Source organism: Epinephelus lanceolatus, chromosome 12 (genome assembly GCF_041903045.1).
Source record: "Epinephelus lanceolatus isolate andai-2023 chromosome 12, ASM4190304v1, whole genome shotgun sequence".
In the NCBI taxonomy this organism is placed as follows: domain Eukaryota; kingdom Metazoa; phylum Chordata; class Actinopteri; order Perciformes; family Serranidae; genus Epinephelus; species Epinephelus lanceolatus.
Genome location: NC_135745.1, coordinates 23,968,029 through 23,993,889, shown reverse-complemented (window position 1 = coordinate 23,993,889; position 25,861 = coordinate 23,968,029). Strand labels below are relative to the sequence as shown.

General features: G+C 41.6%; 1 protein-coding gene across 1 annotated transcript in view; it reads right to left on the bottom strand.

Moving 5' to 3' along the window:
- The window catches only part of gpr158b (G protein-coupled receptor 158b), a 139,801-nt gene that overhangs the window by 24,833 nt on the left and 89,107 nt on the right, over positions 1-25,861 (bottom strand). Inside the window, exons 6-8 of the mRNA XM_033649587.2 lie at positions 18,494-18,603; positions 15,453-15,691; positions 2,842-2,980 (exon numbers count right to left, since the gene is read on the bottom strand). Of these exons, the coding sequence (XP_033505478.2) occupies positions 2,842-2,980; positions 15,453-15,691; positions 18,494-18,603 (488 nt within the window). The remainder of the gene's footprint in view (positions 1-2,841; positions 2,981-15,452; positions 15,692-18,493; positions 18,604-25,861) is intronic.

Below are 25,861 nucleotides of genomic sequence, written 5' to 3'. Positions count from 1 at the left end.
CATTTTTAAATATAATACAAGTGATGTGTGGCTATGATCATAAGCAATATGTGTGATAGAGACTGATCGCTTTCAAAACTAAACTTTGAAAATAATTGCCGTTCCAAAGTCCTTGACAATACGTTTCCCCTGAGGAAAACTCTCTACAGGATTCCCAAACTGTGAGTGTATCATGACGGGAGAGCTCTGTGATTTAAGGGTGTGAAAGTAACAAATGTGATAAACAGTGATTATCACAGTCTTAAATGCATCCGCCTAATGCGTAGGTGGATCCAGTCCCATGACCAACTGTGCAAAGGGAGCGTGGCCACAAACTTACCAAAAGTGACACCTGATGCCGATCCAGCAGCAACACCACACCTCTCTACCATAATACCTCTCAAAGTGGAGGGACAAAAGGTATCGTTGTCTGCCAGAACTATAAGTAACAGCTGAATTCAGGCTTGCAGAATCCTGAGTTATTTGTTTATGTTTTGTTATCTTGTGGACTTTGTTTTACGGTTTTCTGTTTGTCCTCTTCCTTGTTTTGTTACTCATTAGTGTTTAATCTGTTTCCTGTTTTATTTTGTAGATTTCTCCTCATGCATCATGTCTGGTTCTTCCACCAGTCTCTTTAGTCCTTCCCTGTTCCCAGAGACCTCCCTTCACACCTGTTCTGTATTAGTCTTGTTTGCTCCACCCTAGTGTTCCCCTCCACACCCTTGTTGTTAGCCCATTTCCCTCCTTTTGTGCATGTCCTCCTACTCCAGCTGTGTCTCATTCTTGTGATTCGTTTTCAGTGTATATAAACCTGTGTGTTTCCCTTTGTTCTTTGTCAGTTTGTCTGCATTCATCCCTGTGTTCTTGGTGTGGTTCCCTGCTCTGTTTCCTGCCTGGTGTCTTGTGTTCTGTTTGGATTTTTTATCTAAATTCACCATATTATCACAATAAGTTTTCACTTAGTTTTGACTCTTCTTTCATTTGGATTTCAGTTACCTGCCTGTTCTGGATATTTTTTATTGGCTATATAAAGCTCTATTTTTATTAAACCATCAACCTGCCTGCTGCTCCTCATTTGGGTCCTTCCTGAACTAATATATGACAGATATAAACAAAAATCCAATATTGTACATCCCTAGTAAGAGGCTTTCTGTTCGGTACGCATTACAAATGGAGCAATATGTTGAACAATCCTATTGCATTAGGTAAATAAAATATACAGCTTAAGCTGTGTTTAATATAATGTTCTCAGTACCACTGTGCTAAACAAGGAAGCCCACACGACAGAACAAGTGACTGGTGTTTGCCCCTCCCACCTCCAAACCAAAACATTTTACTCCAGTGAGACATACTGGAAAGCACGTTATGCTAAGCTAGCTCATTGCAATGTAGTTATATGGCATATGGTTAGTATTCCCAGCATTCCCAGACCATAAATAGAAGATCCTCTGATAACTTACAGGTCTGGTGTTTGGAGCCACTTCGGTTTCGCTGTGAATTATCAAGACAATGTTGAGAGGGAGAGTGGTGGACAAAAAACAACCGTATGTTGCATCTGCTACACAACAGCAGGTTGGGAATACTTCAGACATGTCAACTCATTTATGCTGACATCAACACAGTGTGTCAATCGATGGAACTACATGAAGACAAGTGGCAGCACAAGCTACAAGCTAATGTTCTCCCTGCAGCATTTATGCAGCCATTCCTATATGATTCAGACAGAGAAAAGGAAATCACTGCGCTGACTGGTACATTTGTAGCTGCGAATTCAGTAGTGGAAAACAGAGGCTTTATGAACATGCTTAATGTATTCGAGCCCTGTTTTATTCCCTCATGCGCCCATTTCAGACTGTAATTCCTGCTTTGCACAAAAAAATAAAACAAAAGCCTAAATTATAATGTTAGTTTTTAAATGTTTTTCAAAAACAAGGAAGTATTGGCATTTCAGAAAGAGAATTGTTAATTTGTTTGTATTTCTTTATAACTACTATACTGCATTTTATATGTTATACGGAGCTGTCTTTGCTTCATAAGCTGCTAAGAAGACACCCCAGAAGATGGCCCACTCAGATATAGCTCCATCATTGTTCAAAGTAAAGAAAGAACAGACTGTATGATGTTAGTTTTAATGAATAAATTGATTAAAATGACATGAATTTAAAAATCAAGGAATTTTCTCTGGCTTTTTTACAGTATCGAAAACGTACCATACCATGACACCACTGTGTCGAACAGAACCATTATATTTTATGAACCCTAACACCCCTAATGGTGATTACTCACACACAAAAGACATTTTAAAGATGTCTGAGTACATTATGTTATTTGGTACCTGTGACAGAAAGACAGACAGTGAGTTACAGGGCACAGAGAGTTTATTTTGGGGATCTGGCACAGTAAATCTGTGCTGTGTTTCTGCCTGGGGAAGACATTTTTTATTCACCTACTTTCAACCGGCTTACCCAGGCGCTCTGCTGACACTGTTCATTTCCCTGATGAAGGGGGCGGGTGAACTCTCTGCCTTTCATCTGACATGTTCAGCACTTGTAATGCCCTGCGCTAACACGCAAATATCACTATGATTATAATTAAACAACAACTTGTGCTGCAAGAAGGGATGAAGTCCTCTAAGCCCCTTTGCACTACTCTTACTATTTCGTCATTACTGTCACGGAGATGATTTCATTATTCTACAGTCTCAGGTCTGTTTTAGGTCTCTTTAGGTCTATATGTTTCCTTTTCCCTTCCCTCTCTCTCAGTCAGCATACAAGAGGACAATTTAGCCAAATCTCTTCTGACCACACATCTTCTACCGTTCATGCCCGCTCGCCTCTGTTCCACCCCATTTTCCTCACCCACCTGATGATGTGGAAGATGGCCGATATTAGGAGCTCATTATAGATGGCCACAGCCATGTAACGAGGCTCGTGGAAAGCTGAGGGTACGGTGCGGACAGCATAGCAGAGGTACACTCCCCACAGCAGGAACAGGAACTCCGCTAGACAAAAGAAACAAAAAGAATACAAGGAGGGTTAGAGGACTGATTTAAAGTCTTTAAACCTAATTATGAACATTAAATTAAAGACAAAAGAGTCTTACAGTAAGTCTTTGTATTCCCCTCCAGCTGGGACAAGCCTATATAATCCATAAAGTAGTATAAAATGCCTCCCTGAAGGCTTGAAACTGTTGTCTCTTTTCAAAGTACCAAACTCAATCTAAAGTTTTAAAGTAATAGTTCAACTTTTGGGAAAACATACTAATTTACTTTCTTTCCTCAGGGTGAGATGAGAAGATCGATACTACTCTCATGTCTAGAGGGACGCACCAAGCTGGAGCTGGGAGCCATTATATTAGCGTAGCGTAAAGACGAGATGCTGGAGTCAACTGCTAGCCTGGCTCCTTACAAAGTTAAATAACATGTCCACCAGCACCTCTAAAGCTCACTAATTAAAAAGCAGTATCTCCTTTGTTTAATTCATACACAAACAAAAAAGTGAAAATTCAAATTTCAGCTCAGCTAACCAAAAATGGTTGGTGAGGACGTGTTTTAGTTGACTGTAGGGCTCTGTACAGGCACAATGATGGCACCAGACTGTGACAAAAAGACCCTGAAACGTCCCCTAAATTGTTATTTTACTTTCTGTTCATGTACAGATTATTCATATTAGATGCCTTAACGCATCTTGTTGACTCGCTGACTCATTTCATTGTCTCATGGCATCTGTTACCGCGTGGAAAAAGACAACTTTTACATTTCTGAATCACTTTCCATTTTCCTCAGACCTGCATTTTGTTTTCGACAGTTACTGTGGCTGTTCATCTGTTTGCCACTTCCACTACTGGGGATAGTAACCGCAAAGAATTTACACTGATAATCTTTGGAAAGTGCTTGCATAGCTACCAGGAAAAACAAAAGTGCTATCCTTTACCTGTTTTGGCTCTAATGGTTGACACACTTTCTTTGTACAGTAAATCGAGTCTTCAGTTTCCCCAGATATCGTACCAGATGGCAGATGGCAGACGGTAGAGATGTGGACTCAAGTCACAAGTTTGATGTCTTTAGACTCATCATAATCATAATCATTCCCTCTTGCTCCAAGATTAAAAAATATGTTACTTAAATAGTGTGCCATGAATCAATTCATTACCTGAATCAACAAACATTACCCCTATTGTGGGACTTGTGCAGGACTCTATCGGAAGGTTATTTCCTATATCTTGGGGGCATTTCCTTTTTTCTGGTAGGGGGAAGTTTCTAGTATTGGTGAATCTGTTTTATGGGGGGCAATCTCTTACAAGTACAGCTCTTGGTTGTGCATTGGGGCCCAAGCTTCAGTATGGTATGAAAGTCTGTACATTCTAGGGCTGCCTCCTAATAGTCGGCCAAGCGTTAATCGACCAGAGAGGTCAATAGTTGGCAAGATTTCATTGGTCGTTCAGTTGCAGAAAAACAAACAAACAAACAAACAAACAAACCAACGTGAAACTCTATTAGGAGCTGTGCCTTGTCAAAATAAATCCAAACCTATATGACTGGACCATGTGGGAATTTAATTTGAAAGGACAGACTCAGGAAGTGGCCACGCTCAGCAGTCAGACAGGAGTCAGGTTAATTTCCAGGGCTGGTACCTGCAGTCATCACACAGGCTGGTTAATAACATGTCGGGCAGGAAATCCAAAGTGGGATCATTTTGAGAAGGTGAAGGATGAACCCAAGGTGATATGTAAACTCATCTTCATTGGTCGACTACAAACATGACGTATCATCTGAAACATGGAAGTAGCTACATGCCCATTAGCCACTTAGCACAATCATTACTGCTTTGCCGACAGCGTCATTAACAGGCGGCTCGCTCAGTGTGTGACGTGCACTTGTAGATAAAATATAGGCCTATATTAATGAAGGTTCATTAGTACGGTTTTGTATCTCTCTGTAATGTAGCACAGTGTTAACAATGTTACTGATAATATTCTTTTTCACACCTTCAACTCAAACCATTGTGTTGCCCCGCCCAAAATATATAATTCAGTAATTAAATTAATATCATAAACATGTGGGCAGCTAGTTGACTAATGATGCTAAATGACGACTATTGGTCGACTAGGAAAATTCTTAGTCAGAGGCAGCCTTGGTTTATTCTGAGGGTTGGCAGAGAACACTTGAGGTTTTTCTCTATGCTGCGTGAATTCAAGAGACTTGATTCCTCACACCGAGTCTGTCACTTTGTTTACATACAAAAACAACATGGACTTGACTAGAGGTTGAAAAGACCTGAGACTTTCTTGTGACTTGAAAAACTATGACTTGGTCCCATTTCTGTCAGACAGAACTGCATGGTGAAAGTGAGGCTTATAGGGAAGCAATCTAAATGCAGACGGTGTCATTATTCTACAGCCACTTCATTGTGTAATCAACATTTACGTCATAATTATAAGTCTATCTCCATTTTAAATAGTGGGCTTTAAGGGTGCTGGTAGGCAGCTTCACTTTTCAACAGAGCCAGGCTTGTCTTCCCCCCCGTTTACAGTCTTTATGCCAATCTAAGTTAATCACCTCCTGGCTCCAGCTCTGCATACAGAGATGAAAGTGGTATCGATCTTTTCATCTCACTCTCAGAAAGACGTTTCCCTAAAATGTATCTCTCTAAATGTTGAACTGTTCTTTTGATCACTGATTAAGTCTGTGTTTTATTTGCATTTTAAATAAAAGCAGCAATGTTGCTCTGACTCAGTGTGGAAAACAAGCAAAATGTAGATGCAGAGTCACTGGATAGAATACAGCATTACTGTTAATCAACACAATAAAGAAGTTGGAAGAGGTTTTTCCTCGACTGCCTGACCCAGCTTTGACACTTCGATGCTGATAGCGATCACCACAACAATGAAGATTCAAATTTAGCAGCTCCTAATTTAGCAAGAGTTCCTCACGTTTGCAGTGTTTCCACGAAGTGAGGTAGCTGCTTCATCGACAGTGTGATGACACCTTTCCTGCTATTGCCTAATCGCACCAAGGTCACACAGCCCGCCTGCTAGTTACAGGGAAGATGTATTTTGGTCATATACTTCGCAGTATGTGTGCACAGATAGCTCATTATCATCTTGTCAGTGTAATGACATTTAAAGAACTACAAAAAAAAAAAAAAAAATCAATATTAATTATTTAGAAGGTGATGAGGAGGATTCCTTTCGGGGTGCTGCATTTTTGGAGGTATGAAATTATGTCTTGGAGCAAACTTAATAGATTTTAAATGTGGTGTACACTCTTTAAAAAAGGTGCTTATTAGAACCTTAGAGTTCTTCGACTTGTTATTATACAAGAGGACTTTTTGGATCCCAGTAGAACTTTTTATGAAGGATCCACCTGGAACTCTTTACAGGGTTCTATCTAGAAGCCCATATAAAAGGTTATACCTAGAGCCATCTGTGAGAGGTTTGACCGTTGAGCCCCTACAAGAGGTTCTATGTAGAACCCTTCTATTGTGTAATGGTTCAACCCAGAACCCTTTCTTACCCCTTCTCCTCCAACAATGAACGGATTTCAGTTCCCACACCTAATTTTGACCATTCCAAGCATTTCAATCAAAAATAAATTGCTTTGAAACCCAAAAAGTTGGTTCCCAGCTGTAAAGTTGGTTCATGCCAAACTTTTTGATAAAACAAATATCTTTAATGACAGAACAGAAACTGCAGGTAATCAATATGATCTGTCATTGTGTTACTACCATTTACTTGCATTGTGCGCTGTGAAACACACTGTGTTGATGATGCATCCTTGATAACGGTAATGGTTCTACTCAAAACTGGTGGAAACAAGAGCTGGTTTGCTTGATAGCATCAAGGTTCCAAGAAACCTGAAAGGAACTAGTTAAAGAACCAGAGCTAATTTTGTGGAAAGGGGATATCTATGGGTTCTATACAGAACCTTTTCACCTTCTATGGGCACTGGCAAGAACCTACCCAGGGTGCTCTACCAAAAAACTTTTTGTATTCCAAGGATTTTATGTTGAATCTTACCCAGGGGGTTCTGCCAAGAACAGATTTCATCATAACCCAGCCAGGGGATTCTACTATGAACCCTTTTAAAATCCAAGGGTTTAGTCTAGAATCCCACCAAGGGGGTTCTACTGAGAACCCTTTTGTATTTCAAGGGTTTCATCTTGATCCCACCCAGGCAGTTCTACCATTGCCCCTTTCATGTTCAAAAGGTTTCATCTAGAATCAACCCAGGGGGTTCTACAATGAACCCTTTTAGATTCCAAGGGTTTCATCAAAACCCAGCAAAGGGGTTCTACCAAGAACCATTTTTAAATCCAAGGTTTTTATCAAGGATCTCTCCCAGAGGGTTCTACCATGAACCCTTTTGTATTCCAAGGCTTTAATCTAGAGCCTACCCAAGGGGTTCTACCAAAAACACTTTTATGCTCCACTAATTATGGTTCTAGTCCAGGGCCAAGGGAACCATGTCAAGCAGCCTTGGTCTTCATGAGGCTCCTAAAGGGCTGCAGCTGATGTGGTCAGGCACAACCAACAACAATAACGTTTTTAGGGGGCAGAGACTTTGTGAAATTACTACTACTACAGGCTTCAGTATTTCAATAGAACAGTGGATCTTAACTCTACCAGAATGCTCAGTGGAGGAGTGGACATTATCTCCACCCACTAACCAATTAATATCAATCAATCAATCAATCAATCAATCAATTTTATTTATAAAGCCCAATATCACAAATCACAGTTTGCCTCACAGGGCCTTACAGCATACGACATCCCTCTGTCCTTATGACCCTCGCAGTGGATAAGGAAAAACTCCCCAAAAAAACCCCTTTAACAGGGAAAAAAAACGGTAGAAACCTCAGGAAGAGCAACTGAGGAGGGATCCCTCTTCCAGGACGGACAGACGTGCAATAGATGTCGTACAGAACAGATCAGCATAATAAATTAACAGTAATCCGTATGACACAGACACAATATAGTGTCTGTTCAATACAGGTAGACAATTAACTTTAGTATAGCATGAAATGATGGTAAAGATATCAACTATGGGAAAAACACAAGTACAATGAATTGATAAAGGGGATTCCAGATAAATCTACATTTAAAGCTACCATTTAAAACATGGGTAAACATTTGAATATTTGAGGATGAGGATGTTTTAGCCCCCATGCTTCAACAGCCATTGAAGAACTCCTTCCAAAAAGGGCTTTTCAGAAGTAAATGGCTCTGGGTAGCATGACAGAAAGAAGCCTTTTGGAACCTTTCTCTCTAAGAGTGTGCAATAAAAAGATGATGCTAGTTTTACTACTAGTGGAAAACACCATGTTTTCAAATAAAAAATTGTTTTAGTTATCGTAATACTGCATATAAAAATTCCAAATAAGTATCAGCGGGTCAGATGTGAGCTATACGAGCTTGTTGTTTTGTTTGCAGACAGCAAAGAGCACCAAGAACTGTGCCAAGGACTGTGTTGGCATATGAGCCCATAAAGTCTTTACGGTGATTACAGTCCATTAATATTCATGAATAGGCCTAGTCTATAAATCATCACTAATTACTTGGTACTTAGCCTCTGAATCAGGATGCATGGAGAGCTGCTTGCAAGAGGGAAGGGATAACAATTCCAACTAATGCAGATTAATTGCGGATTCAAATGAATTGCTTATTGTTGACATTGTCAATACTGTTTTGCTTCAACTCTGCTTTGTTTTGCATTTCCAGACAAACAGGATGATTTATTCGTTTTAGACCAACATGTGTTGCCTTGTCAGCATTATAACAAAACAAGCCAAATCACAAAAAAACCAATTAGATTAATTTTCACAAACACAACATGCACTGTTAAAATCCTCCACGGCAGCTTCGCAGGGTGCTTCCTGTCCTTCAGTGTAGCCTCCGCACAACAGTGTGTTCTCACTGGCTGTCACTGCGAACAGCGGGGATCCCTCATTTCCTATCTTGTCTTGAATGCACACACAAATTCACACCGACACAAATGGATGCAAAACGGAGGGATTGCTGTGTTCTACGTGTTTCATCTCATTTATTGCGTTTGTGGGAAGCTGTCACACCACAAACACGCCGTCACTTCCTCTGAAGATGCTGCGTTCCTCTGTCGCCTCTCCAGAGTGTCCTTAGCTGTCCTCTCTCTTCTTCTTCTCTTCCTCTCAAGTTCTCCCCCCCTCCTCCCTCCCCAGCTGGTGGAAAACTCTCTCTGCATCGTTTCCCACATCCCTCAGAGCTTCATACTTCACAGGCTCTACTCTTCTTTTTCCCTGCCACTTCCGTCTCTCTCTCTCTCTCTCTCTCTCTCTTTCTGTGTCTGCCTGTCCATCAGTTTTCAGAGGCGGACCAGGCTTCTTTTAGGGAGCCATCCTTTGCCTCTTTCTAAACAGGATTAGTCTCCCCTGCTGTCAGACTGGCTTCAGTGAGGTGCCCATCACTGCCTCCTGCTTCAAGAGTCTGTCATTAGGAAGCTACTGTAACACACACACAACCAAGGCCCTCCAGGTTCTCACCAGAAACATGAGGCAGAAAACCTGCAACTTCTTATCAATACAATCACCGTTAATGCTTGTTAGCTTGACTGAAGGGCTGGATATCACTGTTCAATACCTTTGTTCTTTTTTTGTTCATTTTTGGGTTTCTTGCCTTTATAGGATAGGACAGTTGGCGATAGGCAGGAAAGAGGGGAGAGAGGGGACGACAATCAGTAAAGGGTCAAAACAGAGGATGCTGCGGTAAGGACTCATCCTTTCATACATGGGGTGCATGCTCTAGCGGGTGAGCTACAGGGCACCCCAGTACTCAATACCTCAAAGGTATCGACCGAAATAACCCAGTACCAAGTAGACCAAAACTTCTCCAGTCGAAAGATACATGCACTCGATCCATTTTGTAACCAGAGGCCTGTACTATGAAGCAGGATTTGGAGTAAGCGAGGTAACTTCAGTGTTAACTCTGGGTTTTCAGTACCACGAAGCTGGTTCTCTTTTAATCAGGATAAAACACCATGGTAAATCATACTGAACAGCTAACTTGCTCCAGAGCAGGTTTACTTCAGAGTATCTGATCACAGCCTGTCAACACCCCAACCTCTGACCAATCAGATCACTGAAGAAAAGAGTATCCCAACATGTCAAAGTCTGGAGTGACAGGTAAAAAAGAGTAGCCTATATATTGTTATAGGTCAGTAGAATCATTTCATTGTTCCAGGGTTCTTTCCACTGGTTTTAACACAGAGCTTCGGCAAGCCAACGCCTATTCTTTTTAAGGAAGCTGAGGAGTTTAATGTAGATAGGACTATCAATAAATTGTTCTTTTCTGCTTTTATTATCTGTTGGTTTGGTAATCTGAGCCTTGGAAACAAGAACAAGTTTTAAAAAGTGATCAAGTTGTTCTGTAAGATCACTGGTGTTACTCTTAATAACCTACAGTGCATCTGTATGAAGAGAGGGTCACCTCTAAAGCTTGTCTCAGACTCTCAACATCCCCTCCACGTTGAGTTTCAGATGCTTCCAACAGAGCAGAGGTTTAGCCTCCCTAAATGCAGCACAAAGCGTTATAGATCATGTTTTGTCCTGTCTGCTTTTGCTTATCTTAACAAGCATTGACCCTGAATGTCCATGATTTACCCCCGACAGTGTGTGATACTGGATACTGTGTGTTATGTATTGTACTGTCTGTTTTGTTGTACTAATGACTCCTCAACAGTCATTAACTTGACTACTTTTCTACCCTTTACTTCAGCAGCAGAAACAGTCTGGCATCATCAAGTGTTTTATGTGACATATTCAGAGCAGTTTCATCATCATCCAACTAAATAGCAAAAAATACTCTATACTAATGTCACTTACAGCCTAGAGATACCTACGCATAATTTAAGTCTTAGCCAATGGTGATTTTTTGGAGAGTATTTTCAGTGTTTCTACATTTTCCATTATAAGACTACAGAGTATCATTTAGATTCCACGCCGTTGGCATTTCACTGTCTCACAGTCACAAACACTTTCAGTACCATTTCATCACATATCATGAGAAGCAGCCGACTTCATTCATGGTTCTGATGATGTCACTCATAATTAACACCCCTGCCTCTTCCACATGAATGCGCTCATGGCTGAATAGGAAAACCCAGATTTGACTGAACTAGTTGATAACAGGCTCTTTAGTATCGGTTATCTAGACGACCAATGTTAGGGTTAGCCAAGACAGATAACGAAAAGATATCCTGGGTAAGCTGAACTGGCTTCTGGACTCAGATTTAAATTTCCACAGCCACATCAAATCCATAAAGTCATCTGCCTACTACCATTTAAACAACATCGCTAGAGTCAGAGGAATAATGTCAAAACAAGACCTTTAAAGGCTCACCCACATCTAGCCCTTTCTAAACAAGCTGTTCAACAACTTCAGTTTATTCAGAATGCTGCTGCTCTGGTCCTGACAAAAACTAGGAAATATAACCACATTACTCCAAGTCTAAAATCTGTACACTGGCTACCTGTCAATCAGAGAATTGATTTTAAAATCCTGCTGCTTGTGTATAAATCAATCTGTGGCTCAGCGCCTGAATATGTCTCTGACATGCTTGTGACATCTAGGACCATGAGGACATCTGGGACCGACCTACTGACTGTCCATAGAGTCAGAACAAACATGGTAATGACTGCAAACTTATTTTTACACTCAATTTTAAATAATCTTTTTATCTTTGCACCTCTTGTCTGCACTTTTGCTATTTTTAATAGTGATTTTTTTAAATTGTAAATCATTTAGTAATTAGTTTTACCTTTCATATCATTTTTCTCTTCACTCTTTTATTGTAAATCTGTATCTTTTATTATGTTTCATATTTTATTGCTCTGTAAAGCACTGCCCTGGTGTATGAAATGTGCTACACAAATAAAGCTGCCTCGCCTTGCCTACAGGTCAAAACTGGCACCTTTGTGGAGGACTCATTCTCAGAAAAAAAATTCTTAGAGTCTGGTTCACTAACATTTTATCGGCTGCTCTGTTTATAATTTATGATCTATGGATGAATGCGAATCATAACAAAGGGAAACTCAAAGAGGTGTGAGCATAACATAGAAGACTGGGATGAAATATATGAGAGGAGAACAGAATATGGACAGTCAAGGGGAAGTCGCAGTGACAACAACATAACAGATACACATTCAGAAACAATACAGTAAAGCAATTCATTTCACTTCAGCTGAGATAATAAAACCTTCAGACTGTGGTGAGTCGTCTGCTATTGTGCTTAGATTTGCTTTCAAATAATGTAATGTAACACATTATATAACTGTATTCTGTGATAGATTATTGTCCAGATAAACCAAATAAATTGTCCCCCGGAAAGTCCTTAGAGACACGCTCGTGGTGAAGCACCGGAGAAATAAATGAGGGCCTTGGTGGCACCTCCTGCCCTCTGGAGGTGTTCTGCTTTAATGCTGGTGGCAGCCCATCACACTGTAAGAGAGGGGCACTCCATCTTGTTTATCAGAGCATCCCTTTGTTAACTTCATGCACAGCATCGTCCATTAAACTGCTGTGAGCAAACCCATCAGGCAAATGTGAATCAAACAATGGACATGATCATCAAAATTCACAACTGCATCCATTTAACCTCGAGTTCAGAGCAGAGGTTTTTCAAAATGCTGCTCTGGGGGCAGGGCACTGAATAAACAGGCCTATTACGGCACAATAAAGTCTTCTGGCAAGCGGGCGGCATGTTTTGGAGCACTTTATGCCTCGCTTAAGGAGGTGGCTCTATTTATCTTTAACACGAAACCCGTCAACGCAGAGAAGTTTATCACATTTATACAAGATTTCCCGGCCCGTACCTGTTTATTTCTGTCTGACATGATTTGTCACTCAAACAACAATGGATGCATTGTGCTTAAGACTTGCTGGAAATTTCAAGATGCAGTTTAACGACTTCAAACAGTTCTCTCTATTTGTGTGCAATCCATTTGCTGTCAGTGCCATCAGCTTCTATAAAGCATAAGAGAGGACTACACTGTGAAAAATAAATGAGTCAGATATGGTGCAGCCACGCTACTGAAAGCTCAGCTCTGAGAGGCCAGGGAGGTTTTCTTTTTGCCCTCCTGTAGCCATCTGTCTCTGTTTACCTTTTGACCATGCTGGCATTGGAGCTTCAGGACTTTAAACCCCCTCATAAAAACATTGCTTCAGTCAAAAACTCCCCAAGGTACTTTTAAGTTTAATGAGATACTCACTCACAGGATGCAAGAAAAGAGAATCTGAAACAGTTTGAGGAATGTGTGTCTAAAGATTATTCAGTGCTGGAGGAAGTATTCAAATACTTAACTTAAAGTACATATACCACACTAATACAATCACAAAAATACAGTCACAAGTAAAAGTCCTGCATTGAAAATGTTATTTAAAGGTATACTATGCAGAATTGTCAGTTTTGCCTGGTCCCAGGTGATCGCCAAATGAAGCCTCATTAAGCATTTTCTTTATTTTCTGAGCCGACTAGATGGTACTCATGGTTTAAAGCGAGAGGCTCAAAGAATAGCAATTCAGTGTGCTTTCAACCTTTTGTTGAACAAAAAGCGCCATCTAGTGGGCTCAGAAAATAAAGAAAATGCTTCATGAGGCTTCATTTGGCCATCACTGCTGGTCCCTACCTTGTTATAAAGCCCTGACCTCACCTGAGTGCTGTGGGGGTACACACCCACAAACATCCTGACCACAAAAAGAAGGAAATAAGAAAAAACAGACAGGGGGCAGAGTCTCTGCAGAAAAATACACCACCACACATTAGGGGTGGGTGATAATTGATGACTGAGAGGGATTACTTCTGAGTCCATGCATTGTTTTTAAGTACAATCAGAGAAAAGTACTTCAAGTAAAAGTAGTAAATGCAGAAAAATTCAAAACAGTTTGATCAACCAAAATAATTACACTACTCAAAAGGAAAAGCAGCAAATCCTCATGTTTTAGAGCTGGAACCTTGAAATATTTTTGCATGAAAAGTGACTTATTCCTGATTTACAAAAAAAGCTGCTGAATAATTTTCCGTCAATAGATCAATCGTTATAGCCACAAGTGCACATTTCCATAAGTTTAAGAGCGTCAACTAATGATTTGGGCAATTGCTGATTCCACTATGTGCAATTTCATTAATATTCAGCATGAAATTGTGGTTGAGTCGAGAGGGAGGGTGTTGCAATTTCTTTTTAAGTCCAGTGAAGGGTCTAAAGCAAATGTTAATGGTCCTGTGTTGTTTTTTTAAGTCAAAAATAAGGTTTACCAAATATTTTTTGCACAGCCCCTTTTTCTTTAAAAAAAAAATACTCAATACTCAAACTGATGAATTTATTCTCAAATCAGCTGGTGATTGATTAGACTTAGGTTAGATTTCAACAACAAATTTACTAATAATTAATCATGGCAGCTCTAATAAGTTTTGTGTGTAAAAATCTTAATTTGAGGGGCATTGGTGGCTCAGTGGATAGAGCAGGCGCCCCATGTACAAAGGTTTAGTCCTTGCTGCAGCTGCCGCAGGCTCGCCTCCAGCCTGCAGCCCTTTGCTGCGTGTCATCCCCTCTCTGTCTCTCTATTCACACTATACTGTGCTAACATTAAAGGCACAAAAAGCCCCAAAGATATTCTTAAATAGAAAGTGGCATGAAGTTATAATACTCAAGTAAAGTACATGTACTTTAAATTTGTACTTAAGTACATGTAATTAGATTCCGCCACTGAGGATATTCAGTGCATGAATCAAACAAAAGCTCCCTAAAGTTATAGGAACAGCTCACAACAACAATACAAAAAACACAGCTTTCCTCTTACCTGTAGCGCTATATATCAGCCTAGATTGTTTTGGTGTGAGTTGCAGAGTGTTGGAGATATCAGCCGTAGAGACGTCTGCCTTCTCTCCAATATAATAGAATTAGATGGTACTCAGCTTGTGGTTTCATGTAGGAACTTCTTTCCCTACTGAACTACACCCAGCAACTGTATCACCGTGCAGAAGGAAGCATGCATCAACTGCTGTCTTACCTAGCACCAGTGAGCTAGCTAATATTACAGCTCACCCAAGGACATCTCACCCTGTCACAGGCACAAGCCTCTTGTCCATGAGTGGATGCACGCTTCCTTCTGCTCGGTGATACAGTTGGCAGGTGTAGTTTGGTAGAAAGAAAACAGTTTCTACATGAAACTGCTCACAACAAGGCCTGTGGATTATCTTGAGTAACCAGGTCATGATTTCTGGAAAGAGACATTGATGTTGAGTTTTTCAAATGTATTTTTTGGCACTTTGAGCACCACAAGCTGAGTGCCATCTAGTTCCATTATATTGGAGAGAAGGTAGACATCTCTCCAACACTCTGCAACTCACACCAAAGTAGGACCACAATGTCCTCACTTGTTTCTCGTCCTGTAAAGACATCACTACACATTGGCTATCCATAAATACAGAAAAGACACACACTTACCGACGGCCATCATGTAGTCCCATCGATCCAGCAGACACATGCTGAACTGCAGCCCCTCTGGGGTGAGGCCTGCAGCGATCAGAGCCCGACTCAGCTCGGGGTTCTGGCACACCGCAGACGTCCAGGCCACCAGGAACCACAGCACCACCACCAGGATCACCACCAGCAGCCGCAGCACCCGCCAGCTGGTCATGTAAGGTGTCCTCTGGGCCGTGCGGGATAGGAATACCTTTAACACCCTGGGGGAGGGAGAGAGAGGAGGAGGAGGACAGCAGGAGCCTGAGTGCTTGAGACTGCTGGGTGAGATGATGATGAGCAGTGTAGGTGAGTAAGAGATGCTCTGCCTGCGACTGACAGCTCACGCCTCCGGCTGTTGCTCTTACTAACATGCTCGGTTAAATTAAAAGGATCAGGGAGAAAAAGGCACTATTATTTCAATTCATTCATGTTGGCTTAAATCATGTTGTAATATTTCATGTGCTGAGAGAAGACATGAACGGAGGGCAGGAACATGTCTGAGAAAGCAAATTTGTTTTTTAACAACTTGGTATTTTCTCGAGGGTGTCAGTTTTTTAATTTTTCAGTTTGGAGATGGTTCAACAAATACGGCTGGAACCCGCCTGAACGCATGCAGAGGCAGTTTATTTATAAGTTGCACAGTACAGTATCTCTACCGCACGCACACAAGACAATACCGCCTCTGTAAAGGGAATTAAAAATGCAACACATCAGCCAGAATAGTTTTAGAGTGATCTGATGCTGGGAAAGGACAAAGACAGCATGTAGTTATATAAATATCACCATGCAGACACACAAACAGTCACTTCTCTGTTTACTATCGTCTCTGCGCGGTGCTCATCTGCTCTCTCCCGACCAGACTGTGACAAATCTATCTTATCTCTGATATATTCAGTGGGACCGGGCTGTAAGAGCTTGGCCCCGGGGCACACTTCACACCCAGCGAGCGCGGGAAAAAATCTAATTGGTAATTTTGCCAAGGGAACACTCTGGCCGGCCTTTGACCCCCTTCTATCATATCGGCAACACTTGCTCGGAGCTGATGAGCAGGAAGTGAGTGTGTCTGAATGGATACTTTGGCAGATAGACGGAACCTGATGTGAAATTCAAATGTGCTTATTGACTGCGCACATGTGTGTGAGTGCAGACTGAGAGGGAGCTGAATTATTGAAACTGAGAAAGGCTAACTCACAGGGCAAGTTAATATCAGGAGGGGAGAGAGGAGGGGAACAAAGGAGAGGAGAGAATATGAGGTGAGGAGAGGAAAAGGAGATGGATGGGAGGACACAAGGAGAGGAGAGGATATACAAGATGAAGATAGGAGAGCAGAGGTGAGGAGACAAGGAGGGATTAGGAGACAGGGAGGGGAGAAGATAGGAGTGAAGGTGAGGCAAAGAAAGGAGAACAGATAGAAGACAGAAGAAGGAGAGGAGAGGAAACTAGGAGATGAGGGGGCAGGAGAGGAGGGGAAAGAAGAAAGGAGAGAAGACAGAAAGAGAGGAGGACAGAGAATATGAAGTGAGGAGAGAAAAAGGAGAGCGGAGGAGACAGGAGGACACATGGAGAGAAGAGGATTTACAGGCGGAAAAAGGGAGAATAGAGCTGAGGAAACAAGGATGGTTCGGAGACAGGAAGAGGAGAGGAAAGGACATGAGAGGGGAGGAGATCAGGAAAGGACACAAGCAGAGGAGATGAGGAGACAAGGAGATGAAAGATGAGATAGGAGGAGAGGAGGGGGGATATGAGATGAGGAAAAGACAAGGGGAGGAGAGGAGACAGGTGAACACAAGAGGACGGGACGAAATGAGAAGAGAGGAGATAGGACGAGAGGAGGAGAGAGAATATAAGGAGACAAGGAGATGAGAGATAAGGGGATAGGAAGAAAGCAGAGGAGACAGGAAGAGAGGAGGAGAAAACAGAAGAGAGGAGACAGGAGACATAACACATAAGAAGAGGAGACCATTCAGGAAGTGGGGAGAATAGAGGTTAGGAGACAAGGAGAATAGGAGATGGAGAGAAAAATACAGGACATGATAAGGTTGAAGAGCAGGAAAGGAGACAAGGGGGATAAGGAGAGGGAGCACAGGAGACAAATAGAGAAGAAAAGTAGAAGAGAGATAAGGGGATAGGGATGAAGGAGAGGAGACAGGGGAGAGGAGGGCAGAGAATATGAGATAAAGGGAAGAGAGGAGACAGGACATGAGAGGAGAGGAGTACTGGAAGCTGACAAGGAGAGGAGGAGGAGGGGCAGAAAAAGAGACCAGGGGAGGAGATAAGGAGTCAAGAAAATGAGAGATGGAGGAAAGAAGCAGAGAGAAAATGATATGAGGAAAGGAAAGGAAAGGAAAGGAGTGCTGGAAAGCAGACAAGGAGAGGAGACGGGGCAGGAAAGGATGTTAGCAGAGGAGATAAGGTGTCAAGAAAATGAAAAATAAGGAGATAGGAAGAGAGGAGAGGAGCAGAGACAAAATGAGATGAGGAGATGAAAGGAAAGGAAAGGAAAGGAAAGGAAAGGAAAGGAAAAGAGTGCTGGAAAGCAGACAAGGAGAGGAGAAGGGGCAGGAAAGGATGTTAGCAGAAGAGATAAGGAGTCAAGAAAATGAAAAATAAGGAGATAGGAAGAGAGGGGAGGCGCAGAGACGAAATGAGATGAGATGAGGAGAGGAGAGGAAAGGAAAGCAACAAAAAGGAAAGGAAAGGAAAGGAGTGCTGGAAAGCGGACAAGGAAAGGAGGAGGGGCAGGAAAGGAGGTTAGCAGAGGAGATAGGGAAAGAAGATAAGGAGATAGGAAGAGAGGAGAGAAGCAGAGACAAAATGAGATGAGTAGAGGAGACAAGAAAATAAAAACGAAATAGGAAGAGATGCGAGGAGGTTGTAGGAGAGGAGGGAGGAGGTACAATCTCTTTTAGCTTTCTGTCCTACATTAGAGACAGGAATAATTCATAGGACGGGAACATATCGTACAGGAAATGTCACGCGTTGATCACGACTCCTGTGCTTTAACTTTGAGTTGACAGTTTTACCTGTACAGCTTGAGGATGACAGTGCCGTACATGATGGCGAAACCCAGCAGGCGAACCCACCGCAGGAGGATACATCGAAACACGCTGGGATGGAAGTACAGAATCATCACCTGTGGAGTGGTACAGCAGCGTTAGCGTTCACACCGACACACACACACACACACACACACACAGATTATATATATATCTTTCTCCTGTCACATTCCTCTCATATTCACACAGAAGGAATCAGAAATGAACATGAGTCTCCGCCATGTGAGATCCAGAGCTGGAGGCAGATTTGGCCTCGCTGATATCCTCCGCCTCCAGAGCTCCTGCTGACATCTCTTAACTGTATGTTTTTCATATGTCAGCTGCCAGAACATATTAGATACCAGAGTCTGAAGGGTTAGCTCTTATCTCGCTGATGGTATTTAACAAGCGACTGCATCCGAGTACGATTATGTTAATTTGTATTTACAGCGCGTGGACGTTCACATGTGCGGCCCAGGTTGTCATTTTGGGTCTGGGAATAAAACAGAGGATTTGCCGGTGGCTCACAAAATGTCAGCCGTTCGATTTCCTGCTTGGTGTGAGGTTTATTCGCGCCTATTACCATTAAAGACGAGGCTGCGATGGAGGCTGAGGTCTCACATTCCACGCTGGAGAGATCAGAGCTTCCATTTGCACATTGGCACAGCGCCACATGTCAAATCTCCAGCGACCCGAGCGAAGCTGAAGATCCGGTGCAGTGACTCTGCGCTCGCTCCAACTGAAGCGGAGAAAACCTGCTTCACTCACCTGGCGGGTACACACCATCCAGGATGTTAAAGTATGACTCCTTCCTGAGTCAGCCTGCTGTTTGAATCACACAAAACATACACAGGGACTCGAGTTTAACCTTGATGATTACAGGCTGCCAAAAGCTTCAGTTCATTGTTCTACATCTAAGTCACCTCATGAATGACAAATACAACACTACAAATCTTCCTTTCTCAGTGTTTCTATAAAGATGATTATCTTTATAGCAGCTCCTAAATGGTGCAAGTTTCACAGCACTGAGAGGTGTTTTATCCACTACAATAATATGAATAGTGTCTGTTGCTCATCTGACACAATGTCCTGACAGTGAAACCAACAACACACAGAACTTGATGCTCCAACAAAAAGTGTTACTATCTTCCCTGTTCTCCTTCACTGTTCAGACTCAAGTGATTCTGCCTGTTTTCATTTCCTCAACAAACAGGTGAAGGATTTGCACTAACTCGTGTTTCTACAGCCATTGTTGTAAGAAACGTAACTCTAACCCAACAAGCATTGCTGAAAGTGAAATTATCAGTGACTCTGTGGTGGTTCCACAAAGAGGAGCAGCTTCTCAGACTCTTTTAGTGTCTTACTGCTCAGAGGGAACTCATTCAGCGGCTCCTCTGGCAGCAGCACAGCGTCTCTCCCTCTCCTCTCTCGCCGAGACGGTGTCGTCAAGTGATTTTGTCATAAAGCTTTGGTAATGTAAACCTATGTGACTTTCGCAGCTCAACAAAAAACTACATATATGTGAATGTGTGATAGTTGTGGTATCATAACAGCCTGTCAGGTTACAGCGTGATGATTAGAGGAGAAATGGCAGAGCATAAAGGTCCAGGTGGAAAAAACAACTCAGTCATTTAGGATTTTACTAAAAGAAGGAAATCACCTGTTGATTTATAGATATAGATCCCAGGGGACATTTTTTGTGTTTGGGAGCTGTTTAAGTGTGTAATTTTGTTGAACTATTAATATTGTACACAGAATCTGAATCTCACTCTGAGTTACTGTTGTTGTTCACAAACTAAAGAAATGAGAGATCATTTTTGTTTAGTTTTTACTGAATATCTGAAGTAAAACAGGTGAGTGATTCTTCAATCTGTATGACGTTCTAATGTGTTTGTTGTGACCATTTTCACTGTGCTTCCCCCCAAAAATACACCAACTGAAACCAGAAACCGAGAACAATTATCATGTGGTTATCATGGAAATAGTGGGGGACAGAGGGATGGTTGATACTTAGTGCATCATCTCTGCTGTGACTTAATTTAAAAACTTTGTGTTTATCTAAATCACATTACTTTAAAATCTTATGATATTTAGTAGTGGATACACCAGAAAGTGTAAATTATAAGGTTTCTGTCAATATTTCTTAATGCTTGTATGATAAAAATATGTGAAGATATTAATGAAAATACTTGACATATTTATTAAAATCCTGCCAAGCTCCGCCGGCAGAGCTTCCAGGATGGGAATTAGTCCTGATGACTTTTATGCCAGCTCCTAAATGGTGCAAGTTTCATGGCACTAAGAGGTGTAACTGCCCAGTCACTAACCAGAAGAAAATTTTGGCATTGTATGTTTCTGCAAACTACAGATATGTTGCATTTATAGGTTTCATATATATGATGTCAATGTTTTTGCTAACAAACAACTAAACCAAGTGTTTTTTTAAGAGAGATATTTTGGCATTTACAGATGTGATTGTGGCATCAAAACCTGGTATTTAAAGCCAAAATGTGACCTTTCCTAACCATAGCCAAGTCTTTTTTTGCGCATGAACATAACCACATGTTCATGATTCAGTATGTAAGATTTAGGGGGACTGAGTGGCATATATCGGTGAGGATTGCAGATTACAACCAGCTGAAACTTCTCCTGGTTAGGATTCCTTCTGTGGTCTTTGTTTAGGAGGCTTTTACCGTGAGCTGAGTCATCCACAGAGGTCTCTTCCTCTTCAATACAAATGGAGCTGGTGATTAAAACCGTTAGCAGTTGCACGTTACACATCAGCGATTCTCTGACGCTGTTTGGCATGTCTGAGACGGGTGGCTCACCCATCACATGCTAATGTGTGCTCACCTATTTTCTCTGATAATTTAAGATCCTGACGTTCAGGATGTTTTCACCGGAGGCTGGTGAAACACAGAGTGCAGCAGTTTCACGTCACAAATTAGTGTTTCTTCCAACATTGCTAGTCACAGAAGGGCTTCTAACTACTGTGGCTGATGTGAAACCATGAATGGCACCATCTAGTGCCAGTGTCTTGTCTGCTCTGGGCTACTGTAGACACCATAAATGAGGACCTGCCCCCAATGTAGATATAAACGGGTTAGGGTTAGGGTTAGGGTTCATTCTAAGGTAACAAAAACAACAACACTTTAATTTTCAGGTGATGATACACAAATGAAAACATGATTATAAATATCATATACCATTCCTGACAACTTACACCACTGAATCCAACACACTGGACCTTTATAGGGTACTCTGAACATAATCATGTAGGTGTGTAACAGCAAAGACACAGTATGGGGGAAGACCTCGCCTCCAAGTTTTGGTAAAATGACAAAGAATAATTGAAGATACTCAAGACAGGGACAGGATCACGGTGCCTGCAGTCTTGCACTCTCCCACCACCAAGTGTGTCTATAAATCTTGATTTTATATTATGTTAAACCAAACATGTGGATTAAAAAAAAACATTTACTGGATAGACACATATTTTGAGATGGCCTGATCAGAGTCCAAGTGTCTGAGAATCCATTTTTCAGCTCTTGAAGTGCTGATGCTGCTTGTTAGGGATGGGAAAAGACTTTGGTGTTGGTCAGCTGGTCTTGCTTGTTAACGTTACTTCTGATAGCAGCACTGTAGACTGTCCGCCTCTCTTGCTCCGTCAACATCACGTTATTAATAAAACATTTATATAATCGATTATTGGCATTTGTGAAACGATGCCGAATCATTCACATCCGCATTGCGATGCATCTAAGAATCAATTATTTCCTCCACCTCTAAGATCCACCTACAAGGTTTCGCTAAACGTGTTAGCTCTGTGATAGTCTGGTGATTTGTCCACGGTGTTCCCCGTTTCTCACACGCTGTGAGCTGTGTTAAACGCCAGTATCCATTACAGTGGAATTTTATTCATATTGTTGGATGGTTGCTTTACAAAATCCATCAGCTGGCGGTTACAGTTAACCACACAGCCTCAGACAGAGTATTGTGTATCATTACAGACGCAGTATAAAGGCATCCCAGAGGAGAACAGCCAGTGATTCATCCCAGCTCCTTACGATGCCTTGGCATTCAAGAGACAGCAGCTATCCGGAGTAATTAAGCTTAAGCAACAACAGCACCTGTAACCTCTTTTCCTGAGAAAAGAAGCACAACATCTGTGGCAAACTCAAGAAACCAGCCGACCCTGAGGCTGCAACAGTCTGCCTATTAGACGTGTTAAAAAGAAAAGGGAAACTAATGTGTGATTGGGAATATGGATGATAGTGTACACTCTCTGCGAGGAAACAGTATGCTACAAAGACATAAAATGACAACAATCTAAAATCTGTCTCTTGCTTTAATGATCATAATTTTGCCATGTTTGTTTGTATAATCGAAAACTGACAAGATCAGTTTCTCTCATTCCACCGAAACATGGCTCAGTGTGCAATTAAACTGTCATAACGTCCCTATTTCCACCCGTCAGTCCATCCACTCTCAGCTCCGCTCTGGCACACAGACATCTCTCTCACCTCCTGATTAAGTATGTGTCACACAGAGGTGAAGCAACAGTTTCCTTCCATCCACAATCCTCATCAAAACCTCGCACTGCCAAAGTCCGTCATTGGTATGCTGGTCATGAGAGAGCAGGGAGCCAAGTCCATTTTATACCCAAGAACAGGAATTATAGCTGTTCCTCTTTAATGCTCCACTACCGACTGTGACTCACTGTTGCAGCTCAGGATCTGATAAATTAGTTGGTATATGGTATTATGAGACAGAGTTTCATTTTATGTATCAATTTTGGAAAGAAATTGCTACCAAAAATGAATCCCTTCACATTTCAGAGAAAGACACACTTTGTCAGAATACAGGGATTTTGTGGAAGACAGTCTGACTCATAGCTTTAATACCAATAACCTGCTTTAGGGAATAATAACTTGTTTTTTAAAGTGATGGATAAACATTTTGGGAAATGTGGTTACCAGCTTTCTTCCAAAGAGTTAGGTGAGAATCATATGACATCAGTTTTATGTCTGTAGGAGCCTAAATGCAGTTTGTTGATGTTTTGGCTACCTAGCTACTAACTGATGTGTAATAATTAAGTTCATATGTTCATTCATTCATTTCCGTAACCACTTATACTCTTGAGGGTCGCTGGAGCCTACCCCAGCTGACATTAGGTGAGAGGCGGGGTACACCCTGGACAGTCACCAGACTATCACAGGGCTGACACATAGACAGACAACCATTCATGCTCACATTCACACCTACGGACAATTTAGAGTCACCAGTTAACCTGCATGTCTTTGGACTGTGGGACGAAGCTGGAGTACCTGGAGAATACCAACGCTGACAGAGGGAGAACATGCAAACACCACCGTGCAGCCCAAGTTCATATGTACAGAAACAATATTTACAGTATTTGCAGGTCTAAGTAGATACAGTTCATATTTACAGTAATGCAATTAGTTAATCATCTCATTTCTTGAACTTAATCTATGTGTCGATAATTAAAAATGCCTAAAATGTTATGTATATTTACATTTGTAACCTTAAAGATTAGCATTAGGGTACGACAATGTTGGTGCTTACCTATAATTGCCCTTTTACACTTTTGCCAGTAGGGGGAGTTTTGGATTTGAGAGAGTTAATTGCAGCCAGACAAGTGGAGGGTAGTGCCCCACACAGTCTTTGATCTCTTCTGTCTCTTTTACCTCTTCCTTTATCTCTCTCCTTTTTGGACAATGTTGGATTTTGGAAATGGGCAGCTGTTTCTGTACCATTACCTCTTAATGTCATTTACAATAGCCTCTGTAGATTTATTTTAAAGTGTCCATGCCGAACTCATCACTGCTATTTGTATGAAACTTTGAACTGGTTACCACTCAGCACTTGAAGACACCATTGGCTCCAGTGCAATTTCAAATATATCAACTTTACTTATCTTTCTTATTTAAAACAATACCTAACACCACATATATCCTCATACTCACTTAGACATACTCAACAACCTTAGTTCTTAGTTCCCACAACTAACAGAGAAATGGGCAGACATGCCTTTCAATTCAAAGCTCCCTCTGACTGGAATTATTTGCCCGTCAACATAAGAACAGTTAACTCACTGTCCCTCTTTAAACACTAATTATCCTTTCTTAAAACATCATGTTACTGCTTCTGATGGTGATGTCTTTCTGTTTCTTACAGAAAATGAATGGCTCCGAGCGGCATTTATTCCCAGAACAAATCACGGGTATTTATGGCTCTAGCTCTGATCGTCACTGCTGGAAACAGGACACCTGAGTGGTCACGCTAATTTTTAGGGATGTAACGATACATCGATACATGGATCAGCGTATCAATGCAATGATCAACGATCCAATGTCACTGATGCAAAATGAAAACATCGACACAAATCGTCATCTTTATGATACACCTTTATCTTAAAACACACTTTGCACGTCTGTGTCACCAATTCCATACAAGCCCACCTCCTTCCTAAACATTCAAAAACAGTGCTTGTGGCCTAGCGTCAGGCAGGGAACAGCAAGCAGCCGAGAAAGAGACAATAAGGATATTTATTGTTATCGTCTCATATCGATCGCAGGCCCCTGAATTAAAACAAATCAAAATCGTAACATGGCAGACTTTGTGATATGGCACTAGCAGGGGCGAAAATCCCATTTCATAGTTGGGGGGGACAATAAACAGTAAAATTTTAGAGAATAATTCCAGGGGGGGGACAAGGAAAAAAAGTTGTAGCCTGTCTTTTATACAACATCTTTTACCGCAATTTGATGCTTTAATCTTCTCTCTATCTCTCCAACAGGCAGAGTGAATGTCTATACTAAGTAAACTAAAACTAAAACTAAACATTTCCTGCAATTAAACTGGTAAACTGGTTTATAAACAGTGTGCTGTGAGATCTGCCGCTGTGCACCTCACAACCGTGCATAATAGTCGCGCGTAATGACCGCTCCTTGTCAATTAGACTGCACATCTTTCATGTTTGTTTCACTGACAGGTGGAGAGCCTACAGACAGGTACCCATTAGCTAAACTCCGCCACAACCATGCGTAATTGTCGCGCGTAATGACCGCTCCTCGTCTGCACGTCTTTCATGTTTGTCTCACTGACAGGTGGAGAGCCTACAGACAGGTACCCATAGCTATGAGCCGCTCTGCCACTGACTGCTCTTGTCCTGTCCTCTCCCTCTACTTTCTCTCCTGTCCTCTCTGACTATCACTAAACTCTGAGCTTAATCATTAGCTTTTAGCTTAGCAGCACTCGTAATTGAGTAGGCTTTTGAACAATGCAGGAGAAATGTTGCAGACAGTTTATATTGTCAGCCTGGGCCTGGGGCTT